The 27,277-nt window shown below is 41.6% G+C and overlaps 1 protein-coding gene across 1 annotated transcript in view; it reads left to right on the top strand.

Moving 5' to 3' along the window:
- LOC124712451 (max-binding protein MNT-like) overlaps positions 1 to 27,277 on the top strand; it is a 121,002-nt gene that overhangs the window by 80,795 nt on the left and 12,930 nt on the right. The window contains exons 4-5 of the mRNA XM_047242746.1: positions 19,413 to 19,632; positions 25,352 to 25,596. Coding sequence (XP_047098702.1) covers positions 19,413 to 19,632; positions 25,352 to 25,596 — 465 coding nt within the window. The remainder of the gene's footprint in view (positions 1 to 19,412; positions 19,633 to 25,351; positions 25,597 to 27,277) is intronic.

Genomic DNA, 27,277 nt, shown 5'->3' with positions numbered 1-27,277 from the left:
ATGGTCGCGAAGCAGATGAAGTTAAAGAATTCTACTGCCTAGGGAGCAAAATAGCCAATGAGGAATGGAGCAAGGAGGACATCAAAATCAGACCAGCACTGACAAAAAGGGTATTCCTGGCCAAGAATAGCCTACCAGTCTCAAACATAGGCCTTAATTTGAGGGAAAAAAGGAGGATATCTTCTGTTTATTCGCCTTAAAATGTTAGTGTGTTAGAATTAGCCGGAGTGTATTAGCAGGAAAGAAGAGAAATGCTCCGACAACAGCGCTCAGATATAAATATCACTGCGAGTCTTATCATCAAAGTACCCCAGCGCCTTCCAATCTCGCCGCACTCGTCTCATTGCAACCCGAGTGAATGAAGTAGAGCGGCTGTTTACCTTGTTGGATGCTGCACGTCTTCATGAAAGGTTCTTGAATTTTTTGCAGGTATACTAGATTCGATACGATATTTGGCATCAAAACCAATATCTAAAATTCTGTAGATACCGTCTGTATCCCAGCTATCGATTACTCCTGTATGCACTACTAAGATTTTATCTACCAGAAAAGTATTTTACGTATTCAAACTATGTTTATAGCTCATTTTCTTCGGGGTGGGCATTCGTTTATAACATTTGTACTTCAAGAGAAAACTTTGGACAATGTTGACATTCTTCGAAATTCTAAAGACAGCAGGGATAAAGTACAGGTCGCGAAAGGTTATTTACAGCGTGTGCATAAACCAGACCGCTGTTGCGAGAGTAGGACAGGAGAGGGAAGGGAAGCCAGAGTTGAGAAGCAGTAAAGGAAACCAAGGAGAAATTTGGAAAGGGTATCAAAATTTAGAGGAGAAGAAATAAAAACTTCTAGGTTTGCCGAAAACATATTAATTATGAAAGAGAGGGCAAATGACCTGGAAGATCAGTCGAACGAAATGGATAGAGATTATAGATATAGATTATAGGATGAACATCAACAAAAGTAAAGCAAGAGCAATGGTATGTAACCGAATTAAATCAGGCGATGCAGAAGGAATGTGATTAGGACATAGGAAACTAAAAGTGGTAGCAAGCGATTCAGACAAGAAGAGAATGGAAGGTTTTATATCGGATAACAGATAAGGAGGTACTGAATGGAATTGGGGAAAAAAGAAAGAGTAACAGAAGCGACGGTTGATAGGACACGTCATGACACAACAAGGGATAGTCATTTTGGTAACAGAAGGAAGAGTGTGTGGGTTGGGGTGGGGGGCGGGGGAGGTGAAGTATACAGGTTGAAATGTAGAATGAAACAGTTATTCGGAGACGAAAAGGCTTGCACAGGATAGATTAGCATGGAGAGCTACATCAGACCAGCCTTTGGACTGAAGACTGCTACTATATCCGTACTGTACAGTGCGTGGCGCAGGGGCTTCCCATTGCTCCCGTGCTGGGGCTACTTCCCGTTCTATTCGCATGTGGAGCGCGGTAACTATGACTGTTTAAAGGCCTGTGTGCAGCAATACGTAGCAGACTGTTGTGCTTTCCAAGTCTCCAATTGTTTTTGAAGCTTCGTACGTAGAGTTTCGCAGAATGGTTGGCGTCTATCTTCAAGCGTATGCCCGTTCAGGTGTTTCAGCAAAGATTCCCCTTGTGTCAGACATATCTGTGCCCATCTTTGATACACAGTCAACAGGTCGCACGAGTGTTTTCTAAGCAATCTCTTTCGTAGAGTGCGTTCTCGTAGATACTACTTATGAACCTAGGTTTGTCACCTGCTTTACCTACAATTCAACTCTGACCTATGAAAGCAAACAATATAATTACCCTACCGGCTGTTACAAGCAGGTATTCGTGTTATCAGTCTGGTTATGTGATACCATGTTTTTACGTTTTGTGAACTCTACTGTTTCACCTGTCTGGACTTTTGAAGCGTATTGCCAATCTTTACATGAAATATTATCGGCATCTGACAGATTGCATCTACAAAAAGCCTGAGTTTACTAATAATATTGTTCGTCAATCCATCAATACATAACAATGGACGGCAATGGTCGATGTCTCTTCCCCCAGTAACTTATAATCCATAGTGAAAGGCAAAATGTGGAAATTAAGTTGTGTTTGCTAGAAACAATTCGACTATAAAATTAGATACAAACTTAAGCAGCAAAGGACAAATATCTAAATCAAAACGAAAGTATAGGGATTGACTTAAATTTTATGCACACTTACGTGCCATTTTTAAAAAGCGTTAGTACAAGGTTTCCTATAAGGCAAAAACGCTAGTTTAAAATAAACTTTTTTAAACATAAACTGTCTTATTTAAAATACGATGCAATATATGGGACTTGAGTTATGACTGCATGAACAGAGTACAGAATGAAAAACGGCAGTAAGCAATGGAGGGTAAATATTCCGAACACTCGTTAGCTGTAGTGTACAAGAACGTACTGTATTCACTTTTGCTCCGTCCTATCTGTGTTTCGTGTCCTCGACTTGGCGAGAATTTATATGAACTGCCGAGTAATCGCTACAATAACTATAAATAAAAATTTGATCGTCGGATTCTCTGTGATTTATTAATTCAAAAGAGGGAAACGTTCTTGAAAATGTATTAAGTTATTAATACATTCCTTTATGTACATGTAACTTGATTACATTTGAAAGGTAGATGGTTATGTAATCTGATATGTTTGTTATATTTCTGAATAGTGTATTTTAGTTCTCATAGCTGTGAATGGTTATTATTTTCCCCTGCGCCATTGACTACTTCCGATGTCAGTACTTGGTATCGATATTATAGGCGTCGAAACGAAGGTGCCGATACTTAGTCGTATTAGTATTGTCGGACCGTTCCTAGGCCTTTAACGAAATTCACGTCGTTGAAGTATTCAGACTCATAGAATTGTCAGATTGTTACCGCAGCAACGACTGCTATGTGTACATCATCGCCTTGAGTCCGTTTAACACGAACGAATTTGTGCTCAAAATTGACTACTCGTGGTGAGTGCCCGTCACGTGCTATTGTGTAAATCAGCTACCATCCACGTCTTGAGTGAGTCGCAGGCGTCAGAGATTAATCAATGGTGTCCTGCGTGGCGTTATGAAATCCTGAGTATGCTCCAGTCAAACAGGTGACTGCGGCGTCGTCTGCTCTCGCCGAGCTGACTCCAATTATAATAATGGATTTTGTGCTTTGGACTGTCCTTAATACTTATTTTGTTATTCGTTTTGTGTTTATGAGACAGAGCAAAGGGTGCACCAGAGCCTAATATTTTTCCTACTAGTATTTACCCATACATAGACGAGACATCTAAAAGCGAAAAGATATTTAGGTTTTACAATACCTTGATAAACAGAGAGCCCGCACCGTGTATAAATAGGAACGTAAATAGATAAACGTTTTTAGTGAAATTGTTTCCAACAGTGAAAAAGTCAGATGTATTGAACGAGAACAATGATTTTTGATGTTATTTGGCACTTAGAAAACATCATCGTCATCGTCTACATCAGGGATTGGGACTTATGGTCCGTTCCGTCTTCTTCAAAATTGGTCAAGTCATCTCTTCATTGTCTTCGTAAAGATCTGTTGTCTGTTGGTTTGTATTGTTTTATGATTTTAGTGATCTGGCATACGGTCTTTATGTTCTTTCCATCTTAACTGATACTGTTAAATGATAATGTCAGTTATATTTCGCATATTTAGTTTTGCTCCGATGTAATAATTTCTCTTTTTATCCATCAAAGGATATCCAGCCACATATCTAAGCAATTTCATTACACATGCTTCTTTCTCTTTTCATCTCTCTTCGTCATGCAGTTTTCACGTCAATACAGCAGTTCTGCTGTAGGCATGACGTTATATGACTTTAGTAAAGTATCTCTGTGGACTTCTTTCCCAATGTTCCATGCAAAGTTTCAAAGAGACAGTTGAATAGGAATAACTTTTTTGTATTTCATTGTTTGCCTTGTATATAATACTGCACCGTAAGTATTTAAATGTATTAAATGACTGTGTTACAGTCGTAGCTCGCATGGGGTGGTGGTGTAAAATGCCGTTAATTTTGTCTTTGTGATGGAGATGTTCAGATTATATTTTCTGGCTATTTTACATAAATTTAAGATAGCTTCGTTTAAGTCACTTTCGGCGTAGAGAAGTGTAGTAACATCCTATAATGTTTTATTGTTACATTGTTGATAGTTATGTTAAAAGGAGTGGGAGGCAGAGGACAGATACCCTTGTCTAACGCCTTGCTTTATTTGAGACGTATTATGTGTTTTGCTCGCTATTTTATACGTATTTTGTTATTGATGTATAAACCCTGTACAGGTCTTTTAAGATGGGATGGGATTCGTCTATTTCTTAAAATTTCCCACAGTTTGTTTCGAATTACTTTATGAAACACCTTTCCGTCGTCAATGAAGGCATGAGATGCTTGTAAATTGAATTCTACTAGTTGTGTCATGGTGAACATACAGTTCGAACATGATGTCTTTTCGAAAACTGTGCTGGGCATCAGATAATACAGTCTATACAAATCAAGTGTGATGCCCACCTTAGAAAACATACAAAATGTAAAATAAAAATTCACTACTTAACCACTTCTGTATATTGTTTGATGTGTTTGTACGTATAAATTTTCTCCGGCAAATAAATGTTAATGTCGCTTTTAGTCCTCAGCAGTGTGTAGAATTCACCCTACGATCTTTGTCCATTATAAATTTTGCTCTTGTCATTACAAGTTCCTTAATTCCGTTTTCATATTTCGATTTATTTGTAAAAGTGGCGGTCCCAGACTACGTGACTTCTTACGTGTATCAAACAGCACAGATCACAGATCTCACGAAACGTGCAGTTTTGGTGCCCGCGTGTAAACGAAAACGACCGCTTGTCGCAGGCGAGACTCGGTACAGGAATAAAACGTGACGGGCGCTCGTGTAGAAGGTGCTGTAGCCTGCGTGGAGCGACGTGTGCAGGCGGCGCCGCGTGCCCGCCTCTGCCGCCGTTCCTTGAACCAGTTGCGGCGCGCCACCTTGGCACGCGGCGCTGCTCTTGGCCGCCTTCGGCTTTCTGGCCTGTCGCCGTCCCTCGCGCATTTAGCCTCCACGCAAACTCCAAGGCAGGGCACCTGTCCACAGCTGCCCGCCGCATCTGGCCTATATGCCGCCAGGGAGGGGACAGGCTCGAATATTTATTTACTGTCTGTCCTGAGCTCACTGCTCGCTTCAAATTATATCTTGTGCGTGGGCAGATCCACCAGGCACTGCGGTGGAAGCGTCTTCATGTTCGATGCCTTATTGCCGAGCTTATTTCAACCTGTCCGCTGTTACCACTCATCTGCACCCAGGTTTTTGGTAATCTAGAAGTTACACGGGTTTTCCACCGTGCCGGCCGCTGGTGGCCGAGCGGTTCTAGGCGCTTCAGTTCGGAACCGCGGAACTGCTACGGTCGCCTCGGGCATGGATGTGTGTGATGTCCTTAGGTTAGTTAGGTTTAAGTAGTTCGAAGTTATAGGGGACTGATGACCTCAGATGTTAAGTCCCATAGTGCTCAGAGCCATTTGAACCATTTGTTTTTTCCACCGTCTGAATTTTTCACGTATCTACTGACTACCAGAAATGTCGGGAGATCCGTCATATTTCTGCTACTTGAGAATATTTGTTTTTCTGAATTGGTCGTTCGACGTGTTGCCGCGAGAGTGACAGAGGATATACAGTGTTGACGTTTCAGCCGGATAGTAGTAATAGTAGTAGTAGCAGTAACAGTTTTATTCATCTCTGCATCGCTTCTAAAAGGACATTAGACAAGTCACGGTATTAGAATTTAATAACAACAAAGTAACATCAGTACATCATATACACAGGCATTGACGCTATTACAGGTGTAGTTTTGCGAGGATGGGACAGGTAATCGAACGTGGCCATATAGAAGTAATTTAGGGAAACCGTCGACTAGCTAAATCAGGATGGCCCGACGAAGATTGGAACTTCCATCCCTCTGAATACGAGGACAGTCGGTTGAAAACAGCGCTGCCTCATTCCGTTTATCCCTAATGCACAATCCTGTTTTCTTTACAAAGAATTTGTAATGTGAAAGGCTAGTGCTACACTGGTCATTCATTCCTCCCTAGCAGTCCCTGCACACTCCGATTCTTAACACTAAATGCAATATCGACTGGCATCAGGACCGCAGCGACAGTCTGTTTTCCATTTTATTTACCGCACGCGAGGCATTGTGTCTCGTACACGAGGCTTTTAACATGAATCCGCGAGAAGGAGTCAAGTGGGGTCAGATCAGGTGACCGATGTGGCAATGTCTTACATGAAATGTGTTCGCAGTTGCGAATATGGGCAACCGTCACCTGTGTAATGGAATGACGAAATGAAAATTTGTGCAGGACCGGGACTGGAACACGAATTCCCCGATCTTCACGAGCGCTCGCATTACCATCAGGCAGTCCGAGCACGTATGTCGTCAAGCATGTCTGGGCCAGGCCGTGAATGGTACTGGGATAGCCTAATGGTAAGGCGACCGCTCCTGATAACCAGCAATTCGCGCTCGAGTCCCGGCCCGGCACAAATTCTCGTCATCCTCAGCCGATGTTTGTCCACATCCGCAACTGCGAATACATTTCGCGGCTTCTAGCGATTATGGTCCTCAGTTCAAAATAAAACTACATTACATTTCCTACAAGAACGGTCCTATTCGTTTTTTTCTCTAGGACCAATGATTTCAGTGTCGCAGGGGATGGAAAACACGCAAATTATTAAAAATAATATTTTAATGGTGTAAAATTGTTTTATTTAAAATGAAGTCTGTTAAGAACAATCCATTGCAGTAGAGCCGTATCAAAGGAGTAAATTGTGTTACGGTGGTGTAATAGGTTGAGGAGAGTGGTTTAGAGTGGTCGTGTGATGGAAGGCAGGTCGCCCGGTGGTGGTCCTGCGCTTCCCAGCTACGCAGGTCTGCAAACAGAAGAGCGTGCAGGCGACTCCTCACTCTCTGTGCTCACAAGAAGCAACCACAGGATGTTTCACAAACTTATACCGACTCTTCCGCGGCGCGCGTTGTGGGCCAGTGCACAGACACCCGGGGTGTTTATTTTCCACCGAGTGCGGTAACTGTGATACGAGTATGAGTTACCGATAATCGTAACCCACGTGGCTAAATCTCTGCATACTGTTCTACACTACTAGTCACCCTGTGTGGCAGTTGTAGCGTTCCTTTGGGAAAGTAATTTCCCGTGCCACAAGCTCAGCTCGCTTGACTGCATAAATCTCTTCCATTCGGCGATTGCTGGCGCTTGTAGAGCGGAGCTTACTACCTATCCACTGTACGGCTTGTAAGGTGGTTTTGGTTACGTCTGATGGAATCGGTATGGGACCCGTTGCAGAGGGAGCAGATTTAAGGCTCTAGGCCTCTTCATATGGTGGGAGAGCTGCATTTGGTACCTCTCGTGCTGTGAAAAGTATTCCAGCCATCAGTAGTTGGAAAAGTGAAATTGATATTGTCGAATACATATTTACAGCATATTACACTTAAGGCAGGCTCTTCGAGGGGGTTGACCGTTGGCAGCTACAGCTGTTGAGCTTTCGTATATAGTCTTATATAGTATCTCACTTAGCGAGTGCAAATAACTACTGTCTTAATAAACTGAAAATAACTGCACTATATAAACAAGAGCTCAGTGAAGTTATTTTGTCTACTCACACAACAGAACTGGACAGGAAATGCTGCTGAGGTAAGGGGGAAAGCGACCAGCGTTCGTGGTGGGTGAAGTTTTCTTCCGCAGGAGAGCGCTACAGCTGTCATATAGCTGTCATATATACAAAGTAATTTCCTTACTAGCAGTATAGAACAGTGTGTAGAGCTTTATATGGTGCCCACGTACGTTTCTTGCGTTAGTATTATTAGTAGCTCATATTTGCATTCCATCTAGTGTTAACGCATTTTGGAAGTAAACACCTCGGGCGCGTCTGTAAACTACATCACCGTAGATTCGTAGGCGCACTGCAGAAGGGTCGATATAACTTTGTGATACACCCTGTAGTTACTATTTCAGATGTAGTGGGGTAGAGTGACTTTGCAAGCTTGCTAAGTTGGGAAGCGCGCATTCCCTCTCGCGACCAACCTCCAACCCTCTCCGTCATCCTATTACACCCCCGTAACACAATTTATACATTAGACACGGGTCTACTGCGCTAAGATGTGGCACACACACACACACACACACACACACATATAATATTTGCGCTTAACCGAAATTAAACCGTCCGTATTTCCTCCACAAACAGGTGACACGACTGGCACAGCGGAGACAAGTCACATTTGAAAGACCATTTTACCTGGATCAGAATAGCAAAGTGATTATTATAAATGAAAAGCACCAGTTTGCTTTCGTTCTATTGTAGAACAAAAGCAAACTGGTGCTTTTCATGTATTATAATGTTGTTCTATCAAGAACCGACGGAAGATTCTGTTAAAATGATTATTAGTTGAGTGTAGAAGGGGAGGATGTCGTCGCTTCGGCGGTACCCGCAAGCGCAGTATGTTACCGGTAGCAGCAGCTGTTCATAGTGACTACGATCACAATTATGTTCCCAGTTAGTTCGCAGAACAGAGTTCGTTTGGAGGATCGTAGTAGTCGTATCACTTCCCTAAGGAATTTAACTGTTACATTCACGCATTTCGTAAAATAAACATAGTGCGCAGGGATACAAAGCATGTAAGAACAAGTTACAAGTGTGTGGCAGATCGCAATTGTCGTCCGCTTCGTAACACCGCATAAATCTGGGATTACAGTAACCGCCGTGGTATCATGCTTGTGTGAGACGGCTGTTGAACTTCCCTTGCGGTGTCGTTTCACGTTTTCCCCCGGTGTACCTTTCAGTTGGAATGCTGTGGATGTGAGGTGCCGTTCGCAATGTTTGACCTTCCGTATATCCATAGTGGAGTGGCCGGGTCGTCTGGCAGACATACGATACCAGTCACGCGTGTTTATCAGCATTTCGCGTTCGTTGCTTTAATTATGATGTAATACATTATGTGTACTACTGACAGTGTATCATAATTTATTTGCATAATATGGAGCCTCTGCCAGGGCCATCTCATCATTCAAAAGAGACTGAACAGGCTGGTTACTCTCAATCAGTTCTGAGAGTAAATGAACCAACTTTGAAATGTATTTAGAAGAAATGATGAATAAAGTTCTGGACAGCGGTAATATTTATTCAGGTTACGGAAAAGAAAGTGATGGTGATACGAATTCAAAACAGAAGATGATGATGATGGTACCTAGAACATTCAAACAGGTGAAGATCATCTAAGTTTAGAATAGTCGTATACCAGTGATGTGATAACTGCTTCAAATGGAGGAAGGCACTCCCCTCATATAATGTCAGAACAAGGCAATATAACGTCGTGTTGCAGATGCGACTTAGCGCTAATGTCTTCGGTAAGAATCCAAATGTTGAGCACGTATGGGGTACGCTTTTCACTCGAGATTCTACAAAGATCAAACAATGAAATAGTTAAAAAAAAGCACCGTCACATCTTTCGTGCGTGATATTTGATGTTCTTGAGCTGAAAGGTTTTATAGGCTTCTCAGCAATCTCCTAATCTAACAACGAATCCGTCGATAAACTTTTCTCTGTGGGTGGAAGCGAACGTAACATTTTCCGCAGTACAACAAGAAAGTTTTGTTCGTATTGACAGCTCTTCGATTGGAGAAATCACTTGAAATGGAAGACAGGAAAAAATAAGACTAGACTGTCGCAGTGTCAAATATTTGTAACAGAACGGTCAGCAGCGTTCCTCGCAGGCTGTAATATTTGTGTTGATGAAATGCTTATGCCTTTCGCGGGCGACGCAGATTTCGAACGTTCCTGCAAAGCGAACGGGCGAAGTTTGCATTAAAGTTTCTGCGTATGATAAGATACCAAGAAACATTACTTGTATAACGTATGCAGTGTGATCTCTAGGGAACTGAAAGTTAACATCAAAGTGTTAATTTATTCTTGACATTATCCAGCAATTTTGTTTCTATTTCTGATTATTGGTTGTTTATGGTATAGTATAGGATTAACAGACACCACGATGACAAGCATGTTACAAAATCGTATGACACAGCTTAGGGTGAAAGAAAAAAAGGAAGCAGTAATCGGGCCAGAGTGCGCGAGCGCGCGGAGTCGAGCGGCGGCGAGGTCAGCCGAGCGCGCAACTTCCGCGTCTGCCCCGCCGCTGCGGTCACGTGCGCACGCCGCTGGCAACGCCGCGCCGCCTTGCATGTAGGCGCACGTGCTGGCCGAGCACGTGGCGCGCCGTTGCCACATCACGCGGACCCTCCCCTGCGACCTGTTGAGCGCCCACCGTGGCCCCCCACCCCAGCCGCACGCCCCACTCTTCCGTGACTCACGCTCTCGGCCGTGCCGTCTCCCATATACTTCGACCAGTCGTGCGTGCCAGCACGGAGGAAAACGACGGCTTAGCGCTCCTGTGGTTAAGCGAAGGCTATGGGAGGACAACGCGAAAAACATTAATAGCATCTTAACTGATTTTACTTACGTGCAGTTTAAATCAAAATAACACTTTAGTTCATTATCGGAAGTTAGATCTTCGTTGTCGGTTGCCTTTTATTGTCTTTGCATACACCCTATTACTATTCGCTGGCCAGGCGGAGTTACAGCAGGTATAGTCCGATTCACGGACGGTGGCGGTACGCGCAGGTCGAGGCGTGGACGGGGATTGCGTTGTTGCCGATTGCGAACGACAGATGCGATAGACTCATACACGTGCTTTGCGCTTGAAGAAAGCGCAAATTATATAGCTTATGTAGAATCTGTCGATGACGACCGCCATAAGTGATGACAACTCGCAACAAATGAACCACCCGCGTACATAACTGAAGACTTTAATGTCGCCGTAATAGGAGCTTAACTCAAATAAAATTCCTTGAACCTGCAGCCAATAGTGTCCCATTGTAAGTCCTAGTGTAACTCCAGTTTTCAGGCATTTAAGAGTAGTTATAACCAGATTATACCATCATTACCGGAATCAGAATAAACTGATTGTAGTCAACGATAGTCCTCATTAACTGTAGATCTTTATAGTTTGTTCCATTTTAGGAATGGCGTGAATGCTCGAAAAACTACACCTTTGTTATTACTCAATCAATGTGGCCCGCATTACATTGTCAAAACTGTTTGACAAATTTTTTTATAAAAGTATGCCAGTACGCCGTCAAAGATTTTATAAAATGCTTTTTCATGAAAGATATTCGACAGAGATCTTTTGCGGTTTAATACGACCTTACACTTGTTTACCTGCAAGGAATATAATTAGGTAATGTCATGCTTCTGTTAACATACATACTATTACTTCGCTGTCGCGACTGCTGGGTCATTACAATACTACATGAAGTGCTCCCATCTTTTTGTAATAGTTGTCAGCATAGTAGCAACAAATTATTTATCCAACTCACACAAATTATTTCATCTCTATTTTAGAAATTTTTCGAATGTACTTGAAAGAAAGACACAGGCATTTCTCAATAGACAATGTGTTCCAAAATGATCTTTACAACTTCGATCACACATATTTCAGAATTGGGGCTAGGTAGAAAGGTGCGGTTTGCGGCATAATGTTCAGACAGACAGTCACAGACACCTAAGGTTTTCACTCTAGCACTGTAGCACTCAGGATATGTAAGCTACATTCCAGTTCCGGCCTAGCATGTCCTCATTAATGTGTACAGTTGCTGCTCTGACGCGAGTTCGTATTTCCTGCAAGTCCTGCACCGCGGGCATTCTTCATAGAGTCACAAAGAAAAAAAAGGTCTAGTGGGGTTATGTCTGGAGATCTTGCGAACCAGGAATCTCTAAAGCCACAAACAAATTTCCTTTTCACCATATTTCCGCTCAGTGAGTAAAGCAAAAAATTATCATAACTGTATTGAAATAAAAGTACCCTTATAGTTCTATAGTGAACCTCAGCAAGGTCACACTCTCAGTTACAATACTTTTTGATCCATTTCATCACTTCGGATGATATTATTCTATTACAAATACGTGATTATGAAGAATTGCATTGTTCGAAAAGAATTTTCCACTTTAGAAAGTATTTATTTACTTTGTTGAGAGCTAAGCCTATTATTCTGACATTACGCTAACTTTGACGTAAATAAAAATGAGCAGATCCACTTGTTGGCAGTTGCTAAATCTCGTAGGCGACGGAGAGGGCGAAGCGACATTGTGCAAGAAAGCAGAACGGCTTTCAACTTTCGTAACTTAAACGCAAGTTGGCACGACCGTTTGCAAGTTGGGTGTTTCCACATTTAAGTAGATTTATGCTACTAGTATTGGGAGGTATGCACGTGCAAGAAATCCGTGCCTGTGGAAAGTCGGCTTTAGGCAGGGGTGGCGGACCTTGTCCTGGCACGAGTGTCGTAGCGCTCAGCGTGGCTGCCACGTTTCCCCCCACTGTCTGAGCGTGAGGCCGGGAGACTGCGCACGCAGTGCAGTCGCACACTGTTCCACATAGGAAAAAAAAAACAATTTTCAGAATTATTTAATTATTTTTGGGCATTTTTATCTGGTACAAACTGTCGCCATGCGGAGACCTACGGACAATTTCACAAATTTTCGCAGTCAACTTGCCACATAATCGTAACTTAGTTTCATAATCGAAAACAAAGTCTTTCACACAAATATTCGGTGGAAATATAAAAGTACTTTTGCAACCTCGTTATGGAGACGTGGAAACACTGGCTGCTGAAAGCAATGTAGACATCCTGGACAGTTTTAACGCGAAAAGGATTTGTCCTTAAAAAGGGAATTTCCTTACACGTTAATCAGTTACATCTGCACATGCACAGGGCCGTGTTCAGTTGAAACGGCAAACGGTCTCGGAGCTCGAAAACATATGTAAGACTGACATTTAGAAAGGTATCCTTGTTATTCTTTCAAGGCCACAATGAATTCTTCAGACCTCGCGTTTTCTTCGGCAGTTAGCGTAGGGAACTGGACTGTGTGTGAGGATATGTCCTTTCAGAAACGCGATTTTCTTTTAAAATGTGTCACCATCAGATCAGAAATCAGTTACTTCTCTCCTTGCAGTTCCTTGCTGTAGGCAGCGTGCAGTCAAGTCCACTTAAAAAGCGAGGAGTGCAATCCACTCCAGATGTACTGATTTTCATCCCTACATTCCTTTCTTCTTCATAAATTCAACAATAGCGAATTTTAAATAGAAAAGTCGTTCCAGGAATGCCGATTGACTTAACCGACGTACTTTGCAGTAATATGTAAAGTCTCCATACGCTTCGTTCAGTTCCATCGAAACCTGTCACAACTGACAGCGGAGTTATGCGTGCGACGTCAGAAGTTTTACTATTCGTACCGCCAATTTTGTTCGCGTGCTCCGCGTCTGCAAATTTCGGTCGAAGTGCCCGTTATAATACGGACGACGAATCCCTTCTGTCGATCTTTGTAATTTTTTGCTCTTTCACTGCCAACTAAATCCTTAAATGGTTTCTGCACGGTATAATAATGTCGTTTCACAGCACATCTGCGGTACCTGTCGTTTATATTAATGCATAATATGTACACAGAATTCTCATCCTCTCTTCTGTCATTCCCACTCATTTTTAGACTTCTGTCGATCGATCGCTAGAGTGCCTCTTTTTGTGCAGATTGCGACCTGCGAACGTCCTCCGTACCACGAACAAATGGCGAATGGTAAACAGCGGTAACACTTCGACTGTGCCGAACGAAAAATGTCGCTTCGTACCGGGTACTTTAGAGGAGGACCGAGCCAAGCCGAGACGGCCCGCGCGGGAAGAGTGGTACGTTGCAGTGTGGCGAGCCGTGTCCAGCCGGCGGCGGCGGGGGGGCAGCGACCGCCCTTGGCTGCGCTGCATTGATTTTGGCGGCGCCAGCCGCGCTGGCCTGGACTGCCAGTAGCGCACCCGGGCACCGCAGCGGCCCGTGGCCTGCTCCAGCTGTCACCTCGGAAAATTAAAATCACGCGCTGGTTGAGACGGCTTCCTCCAGTCGGGGCGCTTAGCGTCTCGCCCAGATCGTTCGACGTTGCCACAATGCCTCAGCCGTTAGACGTGTTTCACACTTATGCGGTTCCATTCGGTTTCGGTTTGTTTTCGGTTGCAAACTAATGCCTTTCACACATACACGGTTCTCATACGGTTCGTCTTCGGTTTTGTGTTTTCTTCCGTACACAGGTCAGTAGTGATCATGGAGAGAGGTCAAGTTGTTTCTCTATAGAAGAATAAATAAATAAACGAAGGAGGGATACTAGAATTCTTAGGGAGCACCCTCTCATCACTTTACGGCAGAAATTTGGAGCATTCTACACGATTTCCCTGAAGCTACAAGAGCACGAGCAAAATTTTTTTTAATTACTTCAGGATTTCAACGAAATCATTCGACGAATTACACGTGAAGCTAAAAGGGCCGTCTTCAACGCGAAAATACATTCGTGAAGGAATATAATCAACCGTGTATTGTATTGTAATTAGTTATGTATTTAAATAAATGCTGTTGATTATTTTCATAATTTTCACATCATTCCTCTTAAAATTCTCTCAAAATCGCGGCGAGTTTACCAGTTCTCCTAATGTACTGTCTCTCTTAATCGACAAAAATCACTTTTTCAATTCTTACCCAATTCAGTTTTTCTTCGTGCGGCAAATGCATCAAAGTCACTGGTACGTCTTTCCACGCTTCCCGTGTCTTAAATTAATCCTTAAATTTTTCGCAAGTTTTCTCCCACATCACTGGTTTGGATTGCACTGCAGAAATCATCCGATCCACATCAACATTTGGTAAACTGATCATATTACCAGAAAAACCGCGACAACGACTTTAAAAAAATAATAATAAGAGAGAATTTTTAAAGCGATCCACTCGAAATCAGGTTGAAACAGAAACTGAATCGTCCATGTGTGAAGGTCTTTTGTATTCTGTTTCCTGCACACGAGTTCGCATCTTACAGAAACCTCATGAAATCTGTTCGGGTCGAGGGAGTTTTCGGTGCTCTACTGTTTCTATTAGGTACGTAGTAGAACCCGAAGCACCGTTTCACCCTTGCCAGTGACCGAAAAATAACCGAGCCGAATGGAACCGGGTATGTGTGGAAAAGGCCTTAGCCATTTCACTTCCAATTTATTGTCCGGCTTTCTTTCTTGATCCCGGGTCTGGCCCGTTTTTTCGTATTTCATCACACGTGATAACCACACAACACAACACAAAACACACACACACACACACACACACACACACACACACACCGATGCCAATGAAATACACACGTTTCGTAATCAGCACTGAGCAAACACTACTGAGAGTGGCTTATCTTGCGTGAAGCCGAATTTTTGAAGCCTCTGAATGAATCGTTGCGATTAGAACATAGCTTAGCGGTTAGCACATTAATCTGCTGTGTAAGTGTACCTCGACTGCAAACAAACCAACAAATAATTACTCAACTTTCTCTGTGAGACGGCAAAAGAATTGTAAGATCAGTTGCATGGAATTGGTAGGTCTTGAGAAGAGGTTACAGCATGAACCCCAGAGAAAGTAAAACAAGGGTGATGAAATGTAGTGGAATTAAGCAGGTGGAAAAGAGACGCTAAAAGTTGCTGTTTGAACTGCAAAATATACTTTGGGACGATAGAAAAGCGGATCTGAAAAATAGGAGTATGATAACACTGAATATGCATTTAAGTGTTAGAAAATGTTTCATAAAAGTATTTGTGTGGTGTGTAGCCGTATACAGAAATGAAACGTGGATGATAATCAATTCCGACAAGAAGAGAATTGAAACTTCTGAAGTGTGGTGCTGCAAAAGAATGCTTAGATTATTGGTTAGGTAGAACGCGTAACTAATGAAGAGACAGTTGAGTTGGGGGAAAACGAAATGTATGACGTAACTTAAGAAGCTATAGGTTGGGTGGATACTTTATGAGGCTTCAAGCAATCATCTATTTGATAATGGCGGGAAATATTGGCGGTGACCCAAGGCTCGAATTCAGTAAGCAGGTTGCACTATAGTTACGCAGGAGCGGAGAGGTTTGCGTAAGATAGAATAGCGTTGTGAGCTGCAGCTACGGTCAACATTTGATGTGCGCCTTAACGTCGCTTAAATGTTCTCCACAGACGTCAAGATGCAAACCCCGGTACGTAGGCAAAAACCTGCGGGGGGGACTTGTAATTTCCTACAATTTCATGTCATTTTCAGGACTCTTGGTCTCATGCATCTTTATTCTCCGAAAGTTCTTCAAGAAGTCTGGAAATTAACACATGTAAAAAATATATAGTTTTTTTGGTTGGTGGAGGGGGGTGGGGAGAGCGCCGGTGACTTCATGACACCAACTTCCCCCTCCCTCTGACTCCGCACCCGCGAAGACATTACTGAAAGATTATGCTGGACTTAATTTGACACCTCCCAGGCAATTTTTTAACTTACTGGAAAAAGTCGTCACCGTAGATTTAAAATAGTACACGTGTATCAAGTGACAACGTAAATATAATTTGCCGCCGAGACGTACTACAGGAACTTCCGTGTTCAAATGTTTTACTTACTTCTTGTAACGAATATGAAAAATGTCCAAATGTGTGTGAAATCTTATGGGACTTAACTGCTTAGGTCATCAGTCCCTAAGCTTACACACTACTTAGCCTAAATTATCCTAAGGACAAACATACACACCCATGCCCGAGGGAGGACTCGAACCTCCGCCGGGACAAGCCGCACAGTCCATGACTGCAGCGCGTAGACCGCTCGGCTAATCCCGCGCGGCTGTAACGAATATGAAATTAAATCCATTCATATGTAGTACAGCTTTTGAGTAGAAGACAAATGACGTTTAAAGCCCTTACTAAACATCTAACTCAGTGTGTGACGTCACGACGCGTTTTTTTTCCAAACTCTTCGGGAAGTCAGAATTGTACGACACCCCAATAGGCCAGAAATATCTCCACTGTCATTCATGCCAAATGCTAACTTATCCACTAATTAATACTGGGTACAAATTCATCGAGCAGCTACAAAGCTACAGAAAGTTACTGCTGGCAGCGGTTGAACGATGTCCACTGCAGTTGAAAACATGACGTCATAATCACGAACACAACTGACTGTGCATCGAACAGAATTCGGAGCAAAGTGACATTGCTACGGAAACCAACGGTAGTAGGCCTACCTGCTGATTATATTAACTCTTGTGGTTGTATTGTTTTGATTGCAAGTTTTCAAAAATCGAGACTTGTGGTTTATGGCTGGGGAGGGGGTGGGTTGTATCGCTGAAGAGATGCGTCCCGGCACCTAAAATTATGTTAGAAATTGAGCACTGGGATATTGTGATTTGGAGTAGACTTCATTCCACACTCGTCCATAGCTGTACAAAAACCTTGCGCATTCATCAGATACAGATACTGATTAAGAGGAGACAGCAATGCAAAATCCCGCATTGCTCAAAGTTCGGTGGGAAAAAAGAATATTTCGTGTTCCAGCAGACAATGTCTGTTAAAGCACTATGATGTTGAAGACCACTGTATTGTTCAAGACCGTAATTGTTGTAACATTTCCAGATCAGGCAACTGCAGGCTGTGTGATGTTACAGGGTGCAAAGATTTTAAAATTTGGTAGTACATCCTTGGAGGCAAAGGCGGACAGGCTGCTTGCTGCACCAGCGCACCATAGCCATAGAAATTGTGGGTTCACATCTCTATAAGCATAACTAAGTATTAGATATGCGTGTTGCAAAATACTGTTGTTTTTCGTTTTCTTTAGTCCTTCCAGAGAATACCGTGGGAAGCAGAGAAACTAGCTCTCTTCCCGCATACTACAAACATCCTGTAAGATGTATGAGTATTACGTTGCCTACATTTTATGACGATTTGTGCTGCAGTACTCGGAAATAGTGGCGAAATATGTACGAATGGCAGGTAGTGCAAGTAATTCTCATGGGGCTATCAGTATTGCCTGCAAAGGCTGGAAAATGTTTAATGTGTACGAACTGTACCGGTATGTTTCTTTGACCGTAAAGGTTCGAATCCTGCTTCGGGCATGGGTGTGTGTGATGTCCTTAGGTTAGTTAGGTTTAAGTAGTTCTAAGGGGACTGATGACCACAGCAGTTGAGTCCCATAGTGCTCAGAGCCATTTGAACCATTTTTTTTTTTTGACCGTAAAGACTCATCTCATGACATTTACTTGAAATTATATGCTGCAATATGTTCTCAAAAGTTGAAGCAACATTCTGTACAAAGAAGAAGTCTACACTGGTTGATTCCTGTACGAACTCACTTAGATGTGAATCCATCAGTGCAAACTTCCATGCACAGCTCTGCTTCTCCTGACTTGCACTACAGTATCCTGATGATCTACAACCCAATATAATGAGGAACAGTCAGATGAACAATGAAGAAAAGTATCCAACACATTGTTACTGAAACAGTCGTCTTAGGAAGACACTATGCTGCAATAATATATACTACCAGTGTTCTAATGTTGATCGAACCTGTTGAGCTTTTAGGATAATAAGACAAAATAGTAACGATTTTTTAAGTTTAATGTTAACATTTGAATCTTATTTAAAACTTAATGAATTCGCATTGTTCTTCCACCATACGTCTGTTTTTATGAGATGTATAAACGAGAAGTGCACTTCAAAAGATGTACGCCAAATTCCCGTTTCAGTCATGTGTAATAAGAAACAAGTCTGGTTGCAATCGGTTTCAGTGTCTCTCTCGATTTCTTCCATAGCAATTCTTGGGGCATTATCATTTATGTGATACTCGAATAATTTTACGACATTCTGGGGAAGCTCTTGGAAAGTTGGGCACCTAGAATATTTTCGCAAGCAGTTAAAATACAATGCTTTCCAAAGCCCAGTTTCTGTTCTTCTCATTTTTTTGTTTTTATCATTTGGATTTTATTAGAATGGGAGCTGCACCAACATGCATTAGTTCTCTTTCGTCCATTTTTGTGGCACTGCTATGTCACACTCCTGGTCTGGTTCTCAGCTAAGAAGCCGATGGCTAAGAAAAAAGTGAAAAGATATTGGTTCCACTTGGATCTGATTTATGTCCCCTTTTTCTTTTTTTTTTTTCCCCTCCACACAACCACTTTGTAAAGGTTGTGTATTCAAATGTGTCTTAAAAAGAAACACATGTATTGCTTATGACAGTTTTTGGAAACTTTGTCCCAGCATTTTAGTTTGAAATGGAATACTATAGAAATCTGTCACAATTGGTTCAGTAGCTTTGATTTAAAGGTTCCACAGGCAGGCATACTGTTCATTTGTTCCATTACCCATTAGACCCTTTCATGAATTTGTTGCAGGTGTCTTTGTACTACACAGACTGTTTCTACACTTTTGTCATTATTAAAAAAAAATAGATACGCTTTCACTGTTTCAAGGTGGTACCTTATTTCTCTCGGTCAGGTAATGCGACGGAAGGAACGCGAGTTCGAGCACGAGATGGAGCGACTCGCCAGAGAGAAGATAGCCGCTCAGCAGAGGCTCGCCAACCTGAAGAAAGAGCTGTCGGCACAATGGGACCATATAGACTTCAACGCCTTGCTGCCCGAGACCGTTCCTGTCGACAACGATCCAGTGAGACCGCCACGTGATACTGTGTCGCACACTGCTTCCACAGCCTCAGGTCGGTCGATTGTAAAACTTACGTGTTGCCGATAAAATTAAACTTTCCAAAATTGAAACTGGTCTAGTAATCTTTAAGTAGTTAAATCTTACTATTAGGCAACTTTTATTGAGATTTCCAATTTTGTTTGTATTTTAAGTTCATTATTTTTGAAATGTTACTGTTATTAGACAAAGATTCGATATTTTGACCAGTTTTCGAAACAAAATTTAATATCAACATCACTAACATTGTGTACCAAGGAAAATAATAAATTTTTGAAAATATAATTGGATAGATAAAAAAAATGTACGTACCAAGTGGCAGCGAGAGAAAACACACACAAAGGTTACAGAAAGTACAAGCTTTTGCAGCCAGTGCCTCCTTCTTTTGGCAGAAGGGTTGAAGAGGAAGGAAGAGAGGTGAGGAAAAGAAATGCCGAGGTCTAGCAAATGGGGGAGGTCAATAAAGTTACAGAGAACTAACAGGTCACGGGAGGTTTACCAGACAGGATCTCGTCTTGTTGCTATAGCACGCATATTACCTGACACTGATGTCGTGCACCTAGGAGTGTAGGCTTCTGTGGCTGATGTCAGTTTTTATGTGTACATCGTCACTGTATAATATGGACCACTGTTTTGGCTTTCATCATACGACATACTGACAAAAGTACCTTTCGACAGAGCACAAAATTCTGAACGGTACACTGTCTATGAAAAGTATGTGGGCCCCTATCGATGGACATTAATACGGGGTGTGTCCATCCTTCGCCTTTATTGTGGCCTCAGATCTGCTGGGGACACTTGCAGTGAAGTGTCAGAATGTCTGTGGAGCAATGGCAGCCCACTTTCCCTCAAGAGCAGGTGGAGGTGTTGAACAAAGTTGACACTCTAACTCATTCCAAATGTGTTCCATCTGGTTCAGGCCGGGGGTCGAGCAGGCAGGTCCCTTTCGGGGATGGTACTGTTCACGAACCTTGCCTCACAGGTGCTGCCTTACGGCAGGGCGCATTGTCATTCTGATAGAAGCAATCGGCGTCTCTGAATTGTTCCTCTACTGTACACAGTACACAAAAATGTGTTAGTATCCTGCATTTAGTGTTTTCTTAACACCCTAACTGTGAACAACACCCCTGTACCCTAACACCACGTCTTCCGTGCTTCACTGTCGGAGACAGGGTAACGTCCTCCAGGGATTCGTCAAATCCGAACCCTTCGATCATATTGCTACAAGAGTATAGTGTGATTCGCCACTCCTAATCACTGGTTTCCAGTTGTTTGTGTCCAGTGGCCTCTCTCTTTACAACACTTCAAATGTTGCTTTGCACTGACTACAGAAATGTGTGGCCCATGAGGAGCTGCTCAGCCATTATACTCTATTGTTTTTAACTCTCTACACACAGTCATTGCACTAGCTGGATAACTCGAGACTGATTACTGGTCTCGGTTTAGCTAAGTTGCTCCTTTGCATTTCCAGTTCACTGTCACGTCAGCAACGGCCGACTCGGGCAGCTTTGGAAAGGTTGAAATGTCCGTGACGAATCTGTGACTCTAATGACATCTGGTGACTGGTCCACATTCGAAGTCACCGAGCTCTACCGACTCACCCATTCTACTGTTACTGCTTCTCTACTGACAGTGCAATACTCTCCACCTCTCCTACTGACGAGTTTGCGCCTCGAGACAGCCGGTGGTTACATCCACACTAAATAGTGCTGCCCGGAGACTTGTGGTCAGATAATGTATTATACGTGGAAAATGTTTATTAAAAATGGCATTGTGAATTAACAGTTACAAAGACTGGCACAGTTGATGACAGTTATGAAAATTTGAAGTTTGTACCAATATGCCATTCATCGTCACAACCACTGCACGAGAAATGTATCTGATGACATCAGGAACTTTTAAAATATACTGCTGAAGTTGCCATTCAAATAACAGAGACAAAACACACGTGGCACGAAACATTCAGCTGCAATTAGATTGACCTAAAATTAAAAGCATCAACTTACCTAATGAAATTCATAAATTTCTTTATAATATGAAGTGCTGCAGTGGGCACAAGGGATTTAAAGGAAATTGAATGAACAATTTGTATAAAAAATTCAGCAAATAGGCCTACAGTATTCCATGTACATTTGAAAGGCACAGCACTTAAGAATCTTTAAAATATTTATTACAAGTCTCAGCTTCAAGTAGTCACACTCGATAAATATTTTCAGTCACATTTAAGATCGTATTCAGATATAAAAGTTAAATGAATTAAAACCTTAATAAATAACTATTTATGTAGATAACATACATTGACATTATTTAAACTGCAAAAATACTTAGAATTTAGAACTCTTAAAATTATCCTGATTAACCATGAGTTCTCAGAACAACAACAACAACATAGTCATAAGTTGTAATACAAAAGGAACAGCACTACACCACATTTCTGTGGCATCAAGGATTTAACTAAACCCACATTGCATCTATACAGACATGCATGCATTGTACAGACCCATGCATCATGGATGATAGGCAAGGGAGGAAGGAGAGGGGAAGGGCCAAAGAAGAGAACTAGTGCTGTGCAACTTTGGAATGTAATACAGATATTGTCTAAAAAATACAACACAAGTAATTTAGAACCAAAGAGCAATTTAGATAATGTAGCTAACATTGATACGTAAAACATGTTGCTAAATTCATAATTGAATTAAAACATTTAGTGCATGCAATTTTCACCCGAGGGATTCGCTTAGGCACCATGTGTTAAAGTTTAAGATGTATGTCTATTGGTCCAACCATATGTTTAGCGTCATTTAGATGCTTTTCAAATAACATCTTAGGATTTCGCAGTGATAACTGTTCTTTAAATTGGGTCTCTAAAGTTCTACCAGTTTGACACATATATACCACTCTTGAAAATCACTGTATTTAGTCTTATACACACCTGACACACAAAATTTACAACTTGCTGTCTTTGTATCATGTTTTAGTCGAAATCCGATAGTTTTGCTTCTGTCGAAACATCTTCTTAACCCAATTTTCTGAAGTTGTTGCCCTTTTGTATCGGGTGCTCTTCACTGTATTCAGTTAGCGTGTAAATATGGATGTTTTTGAACTTTTGGAGGAACTTGAAATAAATAGACATTGTGTGAAAGAACCACATAAACTACTCAATCGTCAGTGTGGCTTAGAGAATTCATTTTATTTAAAGAATTTTGACGATGTACTGAGCTCTCCAGCTTTGCTACAGCTCCATTTAACAGAAGACAACTTCAGCAGCTCGCCACATTTATTGGCAGTGTGCCTGAGTCACAGCATGGTTTCAGGCAGAGTGAACTCAATGTACACATGCAGTAAACGCACCTCAAGACACACACTGACAAAAACTACATGTGCTAAATACTTTTTTACATTAATAATTTAATTATTAATTTTGACATTTGTTGTGTATCAGTGTTAGCTGAATTACGTAAATTACTCCTTGTATCTTGTAGACAATACCAGTATTACATTAGAATATTGAACAGTATCAGTGCTTTTCTTTGGCCCTTCCACTTCCTTCCCTCCCTTACCTATCATTCACAATGCACTGATTCATATGACGCAAAGTGGGTACAGTAAAATTCTTGATGCCACAGAGTGTTGTCAAAAATTTGGTGTGGTGCTGTTCCTTTTGTGTTAGAGTTATGACCATGCCCTTAATAATTTTGACTTCTCACTACTTGAGATTAATCAGATAGAATTTTAAAAATCTTAAATTTTAAGTACTGTCATTCTATATCATCTGCTTATTCAGGTAAATTTTTAAGAGTCTTTAAAGTTTAAATAATTTCAATGTATGTTATCTGCAGAAATAATTATTATTTGATGTTTTATTTAATTTTATTTGTAGATCTCAAGATGGCCATTAAATGTGATTGAAACTAGTTATCCATTGTGACTTGTTGCAGCTGAGACAGTTGTACATATTTTTTAAAAATTGAACAATTTGCAGAATTGTTGGTGACAATGTGTCATCCATTACTTTTAAGAATAATTTCGCAGTGGAACAATTTGTCAGCTAGTTTTGTAAATTGATTCAGAGAGAAGTCTACATTTGCAACACAGATATTTCAAAATAGTGCTGATTTATCATAATAGTAGTGATCTAACTCACAATGAAGTAAGCACACCTGGAGCAGAACTTAATTGATTGAATGTTTATATTAAGTTAGTGAATAGGTTTGTAGCATTTTTCAATAAGTTTAATAAATGCAAGAGATACATGTAACAGAGACTTTAGTTATCAATAAAGTATTCTCCTTCACTATTTAAAACTCGTCAACTAGTGTTCGGAACACGTTATAATCTGTAAAGGAAGTTTGTTGAAGGTTGTTTGATTCAGAGTGGAAAAGGTGAAAATCTGAGGTCGCAAGATCACGTGAATAAGGTGGGTACAGAATGACTTCCCACCCCAACTCCTGTGTAGTCTTTTCTGTCAGTCTAACAAAATATCGGCTGGCCTTATCGTGGATCAGCGTCACTTTGTGCAGTCTTCCTGCTCACTGTTCTTGGACTATATCTTCAAGATGTCTCAGTCGTTGGTAGTAAATGTCAGCAATGACGGTTACACCACAGGGAAGAATTTGTAGCTGTTGCTGTTCCTTCAGATGCAAAACATTATCTTTTGTGGATGCGCTCACATCTTTGTATAGGCAGCTGCTGCTTTGTTCGGGCTCAACCATTACTTTCTTTTCCTTATGCTAGCATAAAGGCACCATTTCTCATCAGCAGTAACAAGACAGCATAAGGAATGGTGGCCGCGCCGATAGCCGAGTGGTCGGCACGACAAAATGCCACGCAAAGGGGCCTGGGTTCAATTCGCGGCTGGGTTGGAGATTTTCTCCGCTAAGGGACTGAGTGTTGTGTCGTCTTCATCATTGCCTCATCCCCATCGACATGCAAGTTGCCCAAGTGGTGCCAACTCGAAAGACTTGCACCAGGTGACCGGTCTACTACACGACATTTCATTTCGTAAGGAATGGTCGGTGCTATCCACAAGCCAATTGATGACGAGGAAGGAGAGATGCACATATGGCCACGTAATGATTTTAGTGATTTTGGTTTACGGCATGCGATACCCGTACATTTGATTTTGAACGTTCCCCATTGCTTGTAAATGGCACACAATGGTGGAAAGATCACAGTTTATCACATTTGCTATTTATCGAGTATACTGTTGTGGATTGATGCATTTAAACAATCTTCATAAAATCTCGAAACTCTTCCTGAACGTGGAGAGTCACTAATGACTCCTTAAAATGAGAGTACCGTTTTCTTGCTGTGCTCCATCCAAAGACATTATCCCCATACATGGTGCATTAAGTTTCTGGCTGCCACCACTGCTGTCACTCCTCTATTTAACTCAAACAGGAGAATATGTGGGAAATGTTCCAAGTTCTCCACTTGGTACTCCGTTTTTTAGGCTCCAGAGCTCCACTCACAATCTCCATATGACAAAATCATAATATGTAAACTCAAATAGCAACAGGGAATTACAAATAAAAAAAGAGAATCGATAAATAAACCCCCATCAAACATAATACCAACATACAGAACAAAAATACAGTTAATTTATGTGTGTACGTAATATGTTGAGGCTGCCATAATTTGTGAACATTATTTGACACTGACCCTAGAAACCAGCTACTGCTGGTTAGATCTGACACAAGCAAACTCATATAGCAGGTTTTTTCAATCTGTTGCAGCCGGTGCAGATCTGAGTGACGGGGAGGAGACCCTGCAGAGAACTGGCCCCATGTACAGCAGCACCTCCTCACTCTCGAGCACGGCCACTCCAGGCTCTCCGCAGCAGCACGCTACCGAGGACGCGAGTACCTCGACGCGGCAGCATAGCCCGCGGCCCACTGCTGCGGTGGCGACTCCTCCGCACCAGCATGCACTGCCACCCCCACCGCCCACGCACCATCTGCAGCTGCCTGTGTCTGCACATGTGAGTACCAGTTTACAGGTGCTGAAATTGTGCTCGAGGTGTAAAAGCTCACTGTCTTAAATGCGACAGAGTTACTCCTGTGCTGTATAATAATAATATTTATTTATTCTTTGTTCGTTTTGTATGGTAACTTGCGAAGTCAGCAATGCATCGCAGTTGCTAAATATGTATGGGACTTACATATACATCCTAAACTACCCCCCCCCCCCCCCCCTCTCTCTCTCTCTCTCTCTCTCTCTCTCTCTCTCTCTCTCTCTCTCTCTCTCTCTCTCACACACACACACACACACACACACACACACACACACACATATATTTCCTTTCCCCTATTGCCCTCATGTCCCTTACTCTCTCCGACCTTGTTTTTTAATTGTAATTGCAAATGACATCTCGATTAAGAATTGAAGTTGCTTAAAATGAATGCGTAAATCGTTTGGGATCATTGGTGTGTGGGGTTTGTGAGAGATCCCTTCAGCTGCTGAATCTGTGAGGATATTAGCCTTGATGATAGTATTTAGAATAGTTTTAATCTGCAAAGTGGTAGGATTTCAAAGTTCTGAATGATTAAGATTCTGTTGTAGTACTCTAATCATAAGCTGGTAAGCATAAATACAACTTTCCTATTTTCTGTAAAACCAATGACAAGGAAGAATACAAAACAGAAAATTATTGTGTATATTATTTTTGTCTGAAATTGTATGTAGAGAGAAAAAATATATATGTGCTAAACAATTTGTGTTAATGGTTGACTTGACCTGTTATTGTAGTTGCAACTGACTGTGAGAAAGAAAATGAAACAACACATTTTCACAGCACAGTATTTTCTTTCTTGCAGTTGGATTTAATAGAGAATCTATAAACTGTCATTGAGAAAGATATATATATATCCTAGGGCCATCTGAATGTTTATTAGTGTATTGTGCAAATATTTGAAGTAAATCGCTCAAGAATTTTTCGCGGTTTTTGGTTTCAGCATTTCCCCTTCAATATATTACATATGAATTATTGTATTATATAACTAAAATATTTATAGTCATAACTGTCTGAATGCTCATTAGAGTATCATGTAAAAATTTGAAGTAAATGAATACAGAACTGTTCAAAAGTTGTGGTAACAACATTAAACAGTGACTTGTCTTTCTCTAGGGGTGTAGATATAGACAAGTCACTTCTAAAGAGATATAAAATAGACAGAATTTAGATATAATCATTGGTAAAGAAATTTGTTTTATTTATGAACAAAAAATTTAAATAATAAACAATGGAAACTCCAGAATGCAATATCAACAGTGTTAGGAAAAGGATAAATTGCTACTCACCATTAAGAGTAAAGAAAAAAACACGCATATTCGGACAAGCAGGCAAACCTGATACACACATGACCACTAACCACTGGCAGCTCTGACATTATAGCTTTCAGCCAAACCCTTCTTCAGCTGAGGGAACACAAACACATTCACGCAAGCAAGCACACCTCATACACATGTGACCACAACCACTGGCAACTGTGACAGGAATTGCGGTGGTATTGGTCATGTGTATATGAGGTCCTTGCTTGTGTGACTATGTATGGGTGGTGGACCCCCACCCCCACTCCTACCCGAAGAAGGCTTTGGTAGAAAGCTATAAAGTGTAACAGTCTTTTGGTTGTGCCTGTCTGCAACTCTAGTGGGTCATCCAT

The sequence above is a fragment of the Schistocerca piceifrons genome, chromosome 8 (genome assembly GCF_021461385.2).
Source record: "Schistocerca piceifrons isolate TAMUIC-IGC-003096 chromosome 8, iqSchPice1.1, whole genome shotgun sequence".
NCBI lineage: Eukaryota > Metazoa > Arthropoda > Insecta > Orthoptera > Acrididae > Schistocerca > Schistocerca piceifrons.
The sequence above is the reverse complement of the archived record's forward strand: the minus strand, read 5'-3'. Positions and strand labels throughout refer to the sequence as shown.